This window comes from Paramacrobiotus metropolitanus, unplaced genomic scaffold (assembly GCF_019649055.1).
Source record: "Paramacrobiotus metropolitanus isolate TYO unplaced genomic scaffold, Prichtersi_v1.0 Parri_scaffold0000007, whole genome shotgun sequence".
NCBI classification, from domain to species: Eukaryota; Metazoa; Tardigrada; class Eutardigrada; order Parachela; family Macrobiotidae; genus Paramacrobiotus; species Paramacrobiotus metropolitanus.
In genome coordinates, this window is record NW_026570227.1 from 542,642 (window position 1) to 554,618 (window position 11,977).

General features: G+C 44.6%; 1 protein-coding gene across 1 annotated transcript; it reads right to left on the reverse strand.

Annotated features, from left to right (window-relative positions):
* Window positions 1-3,091: 3,091 nt before the first annotated feature.
* LOC129582178 (uncharacterized) lies at window positions 3,092-6,259 on the reverse strand. The gene is made up of 4 exons (XM_055473615.1): window positions 6,132-6,259; window positions 5,032-5,717; window positions 3,586-3,786; window positions 3,092-3,518 (listed from the first exon to the last, which is right to left on the reverse strand). Exons 2-4 carry the CDS (start codon window positions 5,456-5,458, stop codon window positions 3,193-3,195), a joined length of 954 nt encoding a protein of 317 aa, XP_055329590.1. The 5' UTR covers window positions 5,459-5,717; window positions 6,132-6,259; the 3' UTR covers window positions 3,092-3,192.
* Window positions 6,260-11,977: the final 5,718 nt, after the last annotated feature.

The window sequence follows — 11,977 nt, forward strand, 5'->3', positions numbered from 1 at the left end:
AATTTTCCCAGCATCCATTGTTTTCCTCCACTTTTCGGACAGTTTCAACAGCAAGGTTTCGCACGAGTGTCCGTCCCAGAATCCGGATTGGTTCTCAGAAAGCACATTCCCGGTCTTTAAAACGGCTACAAGCTGGTTTTGTGCAACTTTCTCGAAAGCTTTCGATATGTTGCACACCAGTGAAATTGGTCTGAAATCATCCGGCTGTCGTGCATTGGTCTGCTTCGGGATGGCGACTACGTCAGCGCTTTTGAAAATCGTTGGGTACACTCCTGCTTTCAGGGATGCGTTAATCATGATCGTTAGCGGTTTAGCAAGATACTGGTTCACGCCTGCCAGGATTCTGCTAGGCATCCCGCAGGGACCAGCGCTCTTCTTCTGTTTTGCCATCCCTTTCAGCAAAAGTGCAACAACGTCAACTGATACATCGGTAAACCTGCAAAGCAATGGGTTAGTGTCACCGCCCTCGGGGGGCATGCAAGGTACAGGGTGGTCGTTTCCGTGCAGTCCCTGTGCAACAAAATACGCATTCAACACGTTGGGATCCACTGATGGCTCTTCTTTTTCTTTGTATTTACGAAGCAGTCTGGCTAACTCCCGCCATGTTCTTTCGGTTTCTCCTCTGTTCTGAGCGAAGAATTTTCGCTTTTCATCCAGGATCATCGAACACACGGCTTTCTTCATAGCCTTAAACTGCTTATCGTACTGTTCATATTCTGGCGAGTCACGGAACTGACATCTGAGGCGGTAAGCTTCATTCTTTCCCTTGATCAATGTTTTTAGGGGCACGCTCATCCAGGGGGGCTCTTTTTGACGGGTTCGTAACGGGAAACAATGATCGACAATATTGTTTAATTCCTGGATATAACTTGAGACAAAATCGTCAACTGGGACATATTCGTCGTAATCACTGTACTTTTCGGAAACTTCTCTGATTCTTCGGTGGAATTCTTCTGTGGTTGTATTCTTCCATAGGCGAAACGTAATGGTTTTGTGAACGGGAATTGCAGATTTGTACGACGCGACTGTTTTGCACAAACGATGGTCCGAAAAACTTACGTCTTCTGGTGGCGCTGAGGTGTAACTTTCCGCTGGTGAACACAACATGATACCGATCTTCTTCGCACTATTCAACATTGCGCCGTCCTTTCTTCGGATTCGACATGCCACTCTCGTGAATCCACTCACCTTGTCTCACCTTGTTTCATGCTTTACTGGTTAAGGATGTTCGATGCGGCGCTGCGGTAACGTACCAAAAAGTTTCAAACAACATCTAGTATTGTTCCTCCGTTTGTTCGTTAAAACAGCCGAACAAGTACCCAAAGCGGTACGAAAAACACTGCCAATTTAGTAACTACACGAGGTGCAAACTGGAAGTTCTAAGTACCAATTAGGTCTTTGAAACAGTGTCGAAACCGGTACGACTTTTTGACTTGGGTGTACCCATGAAGTTAAAAAGCGAAACAGATAATCTCAGCTCGACGGGTAGCTTTGTTATTCAGTTTATAGGCAGTAGCCACCCCATTAACAAGTCGGTTACGCGGAAGTCTGCTTTTAAATCGATCACGCAGGTGAAACAAAAGTGGAGTACAACGCTGTAATATACAGCGTAATGCTGTAGTCACGCTATCAGCATGAAGATGCACCGATTGCAGATTTCAGTAAACATTAAGAATCCGAAAATGAATTAGAAAGTCTACGAGTAGAGAAAACAGTACACAATAGCAGAAACTTTTCACTGGTTCACTGATTGAGGATAGACACTGCTAACATTCCGTGCTTGCATTTCAAGCCAAAAACCGTTATGAATGAGAGCGCAATTACAAACCTCAATTAAGGTAGCCTGATTACTGTTAGCAACGGTTTCGACTCCGTGTATTAGAGAGCGTTGCTGGTTGATTCTCGTTAATATGCAAATTTTTATTGAATGCAGTAAATTTATTCTAAGGAAGATAGATTTAGATCAGGGTACTTAATTGCTCCTCTGGTCAAATCCAGCAATTGTAAGTAGTGATATGGCGGCTGCATTAGTGTGAATAAGGGTGTGTTGACTGAAATTAGTCAATAGCTGATGGGACTTTTGCAGGATAAGTGCTTGAGGTGCGCCACGACAGAAGTGAACAGTCGTCTGCCTCCGCCGGGACTCACACTGAGTAGCCCTCAATAGTTTTTGACGCACAGCAGAAGCAGATTGCATCAGTTGACTCCGCTGACAGCACCCAAGTCGTTTCCTGTTATGAGATCGGTATTTACGTAATATTTTCGGTGCTCCGGGAATTTCGAACAGGATGTCCCCTGTTTGACTTTCTTCTCCCAGTTTGCACAGCGTCTGTTATTGAACTTCGCTTACAGTTTACATTCAGCAATTTGTCAAGCGACGGCGCTCCACCCGGAAGGGGTTCACAGAGGATTGCTGTTAAGAGGCCCACGATGCCAAAGCACAATTCTACGCTGGGTGGTATTGCTGAGGTATCAGGATACCAGAAAGGTCAAATGCACACTGTTGCGAGGCTCATTATTTATTATACCTTAACGAACGCATTCCCAAATTATCAGAGTGACTACTTTACCGCAGCTGTTGCGTCAAAATAGACTTTTGCTATTTTGCCGCATTATATGCGGCCAGTTAGACTTTTTTGTGTAAAATAGGTAAGCACGCAACTTGGTGCTCGCACTGCGGCACACCTATGGCTAGTGAGCCGCAATCTCTGGCAAAACAGCCAGCGCATAAATAGTGCCACATACGTATTGCTCTTACTGCGGCAAAATAGCTGTAGCCATTAATTAATTAACCCCCACATCACAAATTTAATTAAATTTAATCATCAGAAGTGTCCGCATTATTCCGGCACGCATCCAATCAGCGCTGTGGTGAGCCAGTCCTAATTGCTCGGTTTTATTTTTGACCGAGCTTAAATAACATTATTGCCCTCTTTGCGTACAGCAGCATTTTTACCGCTAGTATGACCTTTGTTAACGAATAAACGCATTATAATTTGTTACAGACTGTAACATTACGACCTGGTTACGACTTTCAGTAAGAAGTATGAAATTATTCATTTGTTTTGGTATAAGCACGATTGTGGGTATGAACGATGAAGCCACTTCTTATTGTTAGCTGCTTATGGGACCCCATGGTTTAAGTGAGCGGAGAGAGTGAGGATAGCAGGGTGCAGGAATGTTCGGCTAGGATTAGCTCAACAGGCCGTAAAAGATAGGCGCTACACGAGCGACAGCCGCTACTACATAGAAAAAGTTAACAAGAGAATCTAACAAACCACAACCATACAATAACGTAAATAGTATCACAGGCAAAACTAATACACAACCGTCACAGCGCCTACTACAAAAGGAAATCTTGAGGAAGCCAAGCATGCCAAACATGCCAATCATTCCAACAACCTGAGCCAACACCATCCATAAACCCCAAACGGCGTTTGCATATGCTGATGTTCCCCACAACCATCCTTTAACCTTTGATCGCGGGCAGGTGCATATGTATCTAACCGTATCGGAATCTGAAAAGACGCGAGGATCAACATTTACATACTGTAAGTGAGCAGCAAAAACAATTTGGAACTGAACCTAAATCAAGCCCGCAGTGAATCGTAAAGCACAACTTCCGCAAGGCAGTGTCCTTGGTGTCGTTAACAGATACAGCGTTCCAGTCGTATCTTGCCGAATCGTTGTTAGCAGCCCCGATCCACTGCTCTACGGAGAAATATTCTTTGGGGATTGCAACGGTTGCGTTGTTAAAGCTCAGACTTCCGCTTCCGTCTTCGTGACCTTAATCATCATCCAAACAATTAGAAAACAGTATAAGGCTAAATATTATACAGCCGGTGGAAAGCTTTGACTGAACTATGGCATTGATAACCTTCAGAACAACGTTTTTAGTATAAACAGAGAGAGACTGCTCCATGTCCTCGGGTCGGCCTACTTTACCTTTGCCGCCCTTTGCCTTTTCACTTTGCCTTTATCAACTTCGCCTTTGCCCGCCTTTTACCTTTGCCTTTTCGATTTGCCCTTTTCTACTTTACCTTTACCTTTGCCTTTGCCGCCGTGATTACCTTCACCGTCAGAAAATTATCATTAAAAACATTTTCAAAGGTGTATCTCTTTAATTAATCCTTTAAAAATAAATAATCGTCGCCATCAGCCGTTTCAAAAATGAGACATTTTTATGATAACTGATGCGTTGAAATTAAGCATGCATTTTTGTGCCGCCAGTCTGGATAAAGTTAATCCAGATTGAGGGCAAGAAAATCATAAATCTGCTAGAAAAGTAAACCATTCACAGATTATACGGCCCCAGCCGACAGCAGAAATAGGCGGCATAGTTGCCTTGTAGGATGCGTTGCACCGATACGGGTACTGTAACTGATTTATTACTTTGATTTTATTTTAACTTTCGATAACAAATTTTACGGAGTTTCTAAAACACCAGGAAGAGGAAATACATTGTTAGTCAGCGAGTTCTTTTTATGCTATACAGCGTGTACAGTATTCGCACAAGTTACGATTTCACAATCAGCGATCCCAGGAATACTTGTAATGGTTTATTTTTTGTGCGTTTGTATATATGGGGGGGCAAAACTAGGCATCTTCCACCGTTCCCCTGTATTGCTGCCGTCACCCGCCTGGAGTTTGACGTTGTGGTTGAACATGGCGCTCACGTACCGCGCCAGATTTAGCCGTATGTATTGCCATAATTCACACTCCAGACGGATGACGGCAGCAGAACAGGGGAACGGTGGAAGACGCTTAGTTTTGCCCCTTATATGTACGCGCGACCTCGAAATCGCAAAACTGCCAGGGGGAAGGTAATCATGGCGGCAAAGGCGAAGGTAAAGGTAAAGTAGAAAAGGGCAACTGAAAAGGCAAAGGTAAAGGGCGGGCAAAGGCAAAGTTGAAAAAGGCAAAGTGGAAAGATAAAGGCAAAGGGCGGGCAAAGGTAAAGTAGGCCGACGCATGTCCTCTTAGACTTAGCCAGTTAGCTTACAAAAGGTTCCGGCACACCGAGAGACTCACAGGCAGTTGTTATCATGAGGAAAATCCAAGTGGCCAACGCGGCGTGAAGGATCATCCACCCGATGTATGGTGCGATGAATATAGCACGGTCACGACAGATTTTAGCATCATCTGACAACGGTCTACAGGAAAAACTCTTCCAATACCGACCAGGAAATGCAGGACATCGTCGACGGCAGCCTTTCACTGGCAGAATGACATCATTGCCAACGTAGCGCAGAGTTTCGTTGACGTCGGGCTTCTTGAGCAGCTCTCTGGTTCTGCCGTGCACGACGTCCAAGACACCGTTTCCGTACTGCTTCGCTATCTTACACAGCCGCCATGCTCGACCTATAGAATGTGCTTCGCTGTCGCCATTGACAGCGATCTGGAAGGGTGCCACACGCGGAGCGACTGCCGAGGACGGCGCGTTAGCAGTTGACTCCATGGCAGCAATAGAGCGGAAGGTTACAATTTTAATATTATTATTTAAATTGCGATACCGCTTTGACAAGCCTAGAAAAAATCAAAAAAGTTATAGCTCTCGGTAATCATGCACTTGACTATTTCACAAACGTGAATCAGTTGCGCTTGGCTGTATCATGAAATTTGTTGACGGTTTGCATCAATTGCATGGTATGCTGTGCGAGCTCGTGTTTCGCCATTACACGTAGTAGTCAGACTAGCTCATCGCGGGCCGTGGATGGCTGCGGGCAAATTGCATTTTTTTTACACCACGTAGCAAACACTGTACTACTTTGTACAAGCTCGTTTCAGAAGCCGTCGAACACTTTGAGCAAGCAGTAAATAGCAACCACGTGAAATATCGTATCTTGTGGATGGAAACGCTATGGTCACAGTACTATGTTATACCAGATGCAGCGAACACTTTGCCGCATAAAACTGTCGTACTGTACCCATACGTGATGTCAGTTGCGCTGCAGTTTCTGCCGTCAGCCGGCAGGTGTATGACGTTGCGGCAGTACATATGACTAAATCAGGCGAGGTACATAAACACCATGTATAGCCACAACTTGATACTTCCGCCGGCTGATGGCATCAAGTACAGGGAAGGCTGGCATGCGCTACTAACATCCACTCGTATATATTGTAGAGCTCACCGATTTTAGATACGAGAAGTTGTAGACGCAAGCTTGTCGACAGATGCATAACGCAGCCAGTGGGCGAACGTGCAACAGAGTCCGGTGTACAGCCAAAAGTTCCGCATTACTCGACGTTCTAACAATGCGTGCGGAGGCCAGCAAGCAGCAGCCAGCGATGGGACCTGACAGTGGTGCAAGTTTGTCTAGCGGCAACAAAAAGGAAAAAAAATACCTCGCAGGCTCATAGTAGGCCTTTTTACGGCACCGGTGAATATGGAGTACACCGCTCTAAGGAACCAATTACGAGACGCTAAATGTCTTCTTTCCGGCTGCTATGAAAAATACTCTGTTCGGTTAGATGGTTTTGGTGCCGTTAAAAACAGCGAAATTGTTTGCAGTAAATAGCTTCGACTCCCCCAAAATGGAACGTTTCGGTTTCAACGAAAATGCTTGTCATCGATTTTCTGCCGTATTAGTAACACGAGCCTGTAAGGGCCTGTATGCGCTGGTCAAGGAAGATAAAAATAGAAAAACTATTGGAAAGCCTTGTAATAAATAATGCCCAGTGGTCCGGGAATTTTTCATAAGATGAGAGATTTACTGGCACCGCATTTGTGCTAAATTGCCAATGCACCAATCGATGCATTTTCTTAGTAAACCAATAAATTCAATCGTATGCCAGCCGACATTTAATACGTCGTTGACCGTTAATTGCATGTATACTCGAAACAATTGGCGCTGTTGCTACCAAACCACTATCTAACCGGCAGAATCGAACTGATTCTTCAACCAGCGCAGCTGTGCTGCAGATCCGCACAAAAAGCATAAAACGTGGGGCTGGAAAGTTTCAACAACCAGCGATTAGTCACTGTGTTGAGTCATCAATTACCGCGAGGCTGCCCTGCCTGTTTTTAAGCTTGTGCCACAGTATTAGTGCCGCTATCCTGGTATCATGGAAGCGATTTGCTGAAGAAACATGAGAAATCCGACACGGAACTCGCTTCGCTGAAAATAATGCAAATAAAAATTTCCGACGGATGCTATTCATCAACGAGACCTTTTTATTGCCGTGTGTTCACTACTGTGTTGTTATCGTTTTTCGTGTATATGGCCATCAGAAAGTACTTAGTGGTTTATTTCGTGTGATACAATAGAACATGCGCGCAGTACGACGGTTTTATGCGGCAATGTGCACACGTCATCCCCTACTGTAGGTATTACACTGCAGTCCAACTTACAGTAAACTGCGAAAAGGTGTTACACTTCTGTCACTACAAAAAAACGCGCAGGCAGGCACTTATCTGTACTCAAAGAGGCAAATTCGTGACTGGCCATCGGTCTGCTGGTATTAACACTTACACTTGCGCATTTCCCAACGAAAACCGTCGGCCGATATCTCGAACGAATGAGGAAAAAATTTCAAGAATTCTGATACCAAACAAGCTGTTCTTTATGCGATTTACTAGAATAGTGACGCTTCTAAAGTTTTTCGTACACATAGCAGTGAGTCGGCGAAAACAGGTGAGAAACAGAGTTCGATATAAAATAGTACCATTAGCCACCGTTCATTCGGTTCGATCCATTTCCTACGTCAACTTCTACTTCATACCTATTTCCTCGACCCAGTAAAATAAGATTTGCATCCACGGCTTGGTTTCGGTTTAAACACAGAAATCCCATGCATTGCTGCAACACACTAAAATCGCCGGATTTTCTCTTAGATTTCACAAAAGGTGACCTATTTGGTATGGAAATTCTTGAAATCTTTTTCTCATTCGTTTGAGATATCGGTTGATGGTTTTCGTTGGGAATTGCGCAATACAGTTTGTTGGTCTAGTGCATTTATTTTGATTGGTCATTTGGTCACGGGCCGAATGTAACAGGTTTTTGCAGTCTGCTGTATACGCTATTTTACGCCGCCTCTCCGTTGCGCGCTTAAAGTGTTTACCATCTGAGAGAAGAGCTTATACATTTTTACGGTATACAGTATGGTGCGAAAAAAAGCAACGCGCCCGCAGCGATTCACGGTGAACTAGTTTGTCAACTACGTGTGACGACAAAACAAGAGCTCGCACATGATGCGAACTTGCAAGAAATTTCATCATACAGTCAAGCTCAACTGAATCCAATTTTGTAAAATAGTCCAGTGCATGTCTACCGAGAGACTAAAATTACTTTACCGGGGCTTTTCAGAGGGGTATCTCGAATTAAGTAAAAATTGTCACATTCTGCTCTATCGCAGCCATGGAGCCAAGTGCGAACGCGCCCACTCAGGCAATAGCCTATTTCAGATTGCATACGGTAGAGGCTCCGTACATAGAATCGCACGGCGTCAGATAAGCAGTACGTTGGCAGGATGAAAACTGCTTCAGATCTTTGTGCGGTTGCACTTTGGTCACGTACAGCAACGAAAAAATAAATCGAGTCGAGTGCGCGCGAGGACGTGACCACCCTGCTAACGGTCGGCGGTCTGAGTGCTCAAAAAAGATCCACGGGCAGCATACGCTGGCCTGCCATTCACTCATGTGTCTAAGCCGTTGCAAGCATCCGCGTAAGGCAGATAGATTTTACGCGTCACCGCACGACGCTAGGTTACAGCTGCTAACGTCGCGAACGGACGTAAAACAACCCGGAACCGAAGGTTCCACATGGAACCGGAGCCGAAACTAACACAAAACGTGCAATCTGAAATAGGCTAATCACTCCGCGTGTGGCGGCCTTCCAGATCGCTGTCAACGACGATTGGGAAGCGTCTCCTCCAGGTCCAGCATCGCTGCTGTGTAAGCTGGCCACCCAGTACCGATGTGGCTTCTTGGACGTCGTGCTAGGGAAAACCAGATAGCAGCTAAAGATACCCGACGTCCAGGAAGAGCAGCAGCACGTTGGAAATGATGTCATTTCGCCAGCGGAAGGTAGCCGTCGACGATGTCCTGTATTTCGTTGCCCGTGTTGGCAGCGTGTTGACTGCAGACCGTTGTCTGGTGGTCAGAAATGCATTATCATCTTTGGTATATTACACATCTCGTTGGTAATCTCGCTGGGCACGCTGGCCACATTTTTCTCCTTATTGAAAGACACTGCATGTAAGTCTATCGGGCTGCCTTGATTTTTGCTGGTGCAACTGACAGAAATCCGTGATGTGCATGGCCTCCACCGTAACGGTTAATTGGGTGGTCAATCGCTTACAGGGATTTTGAAATGCGAAAGCGGGTCGGCCTACTTTACCTTTGCCCGCCCTTTGCCTTTGCCTTTCCACTTTGCCTTGTTCAACTTTGCCTTTTCAGTTTGCCCTTTTCTACTGTACCTTTACCTTTGCCTTTGCCGCCATGATTACCTTCTTCGTTTCAATTTTCCGATTTCGACGTCGCCCGTACATATATAGTACACACGTATAAAAAATAACCATTATGAGTAACTTATCCTGGGATAGCTGATTGTGAAATCGTAACTTGTCCGAATACTGTACACGCGGTACAGTTTAAAAGGAATTCGCTGACTAACAATATCTTTCCTCTTCCTGGTGTTTAAAAAACTCCGCAAAATTTGTTATCGAAAGTTAATTACGAATAACTTGCACTGCACTGTATTACACATTGTGACAGCATGCAAACTTTTAATTGTTGTCTGGCCACGCCCCCTTGACGATGGCAGCTAAGAATATTTTTTACTACAATAATACACTACCATTTTACAAAACCTGAGAATTTTTTGAATTTGGAGGCGGAAAATGTTCCCTGGTAAGTAAGTATTAACGCAAACGAGAGTGGGCCGGAATAGCGAACCGTAATTCTTATCTCCACTACAAAGGTCATGAAACACGTCCAAGTTGTACAGCTGTACGTGCATGACGATTGTACGTCTTCGCAGTCCGCCATCGTCTTGAGCCCAGAGTGCTCTGGAAGCCAAGCAGCGTTCTTATTTATCACCACCGAAATGGTTAAGCATTTATACAAGGTCTGGAGAAGCGGGATTCTTGTCTCTTTAACCTGGTTGACTTTTGTGAGCTGTTTCCGTGGTTCAACCTGTAATATTGTAGCAAACGCTCTGAGTTGCGCTGATTGCTAGTAGTGTTTCATTAGGCATGCAAACAAAACATGGTCGCACATTGAAGTAACTGCGACTGGTTTTGAACTGCAGCACCTCCACATCAGCGCCTTCGTTCGGGATCGGTGAAGCAGTCGAATACCTTCCCGTACCGCTTTTTTGTGAAAAAGGCCTTCGGAATGTACTCTGTGAATAAATATCCTATTCCAGATTGCCCAGTCCAGGTTCGTACGGTTCTTCTTCCGCACGGAAGCTGAAGTTACGGGTTGTTTCCCCTTCCGTGCGCGACGTAAGTCGCTGTAACCTAGCGTCTGAGGGGTGACCCGTAAAAACTTAATGGACGCCGTACTTTTGCATGTACACTACGGCGCCTCTAACTTATGCAATCTGAAAAACCCTTTTGTGTAGTACGACAAACCTGCGTACACTATGATGGTTTTAAGTGGCGCGTTGTACAAGGCCATTTCGTGTGTCACAGATCGACTGTTTGAAACAGAATTTTTATGTATGGACAGCACGCTATGATGTGATATGCATCTTCATAGAATACTCCACAGCTCTGGAGAGGGTTTGCAACGGAAGGAAGTGGCCAGATAATATTTGCCACTTATTGATGTGATAAGGTACTTCCATCTCTCACAAACAATCAAAAATGATGAGCAATGCTTGGTGTTCAGCTGATGGCGTATTCTCTTACCTTCCATATCTCTGGATCAGAAATCACTGCTGAGTGCTTGAGAGAGAACTCTTTTTTAATGAATACCTGTCATCTTGAATTATAAGCAGCTCTGGAATATTTGATCTTTGGAAGTTTTCTTTGGAATGTGGAAGTTTACATAAAGGTCGAGGTTAGCAGAACGATTTCATTAGCGGGATGTTTGCCTACCTCACCTCAGCCAACTCTCAAAAGCTTCTATGTTTTTCTAATATTACGCCGCTTTTCATGCCGTCTGAAAGAGCATTGAATCTCTAACATATACAAAACTGTTGGCTAAGGATGTTACCTTTCAAACTTCAAGACTGCAAGTGCAAACAGTTGTTGCATAAATCGTCAATGACGCTTTAACATAGACGTTCTGTTCTGTCTGCTCCTTTTCAACCGAGATTCCTTCCAAAATCAAAATCAGACCTGGCCAACGGGTCCCGGTGTCACGACCTGGCGCATTTTTATTAGCAGCCAGGGAGCTGCTCAAACGCAGACTGATATCAGAATATCAACAATGACACAAACAAGCTAACCGGCTGTTGCCAGGACGCTACTCCCGGCTTGTATCTTTACTGTCTGTATGCAACACATAAAGCCCCTTGAGTACGGCGGTGATCCTTGCTTTCTATTTTTCCCGCAAGTTCAGAGCTTTTTGAAATGTGACGAGACTTTCAAACTATAATTTTTGCAAATTGTTTTAGTGAGTTCTTGGTTTTGTTCATGGAAACCAGTACAATCGTCTCCCTCCCTTCTTCCACTCTACAAATCAAATCATAGCACTCACATTACTGCACTCAGTCTTACACCACTGTTTTGTAATTTTTGTATTGCACAGCTGTCTTCATTTGTTTTTACATCCCATCACGCTGTTTTTGTTGCATATTTGCTGCACTATCCACTGCTGTAAGGGGACACTACCCTTGCACGAAGACATTAAATTTTCCATTATTATATTAACTCGCTGCTGTAGCCATGAAACTGCAGCACAGCTTATTTAATGTTTTACGTCGCCTATCTGCTGCACGCTTAAAGAGTTTGCCTCTGAGACGAGCTTCTACATTTTCTGCTATAATTATGGTGTGTGAAAAAGCAGCTCGCCCGCAGCCATCCACGG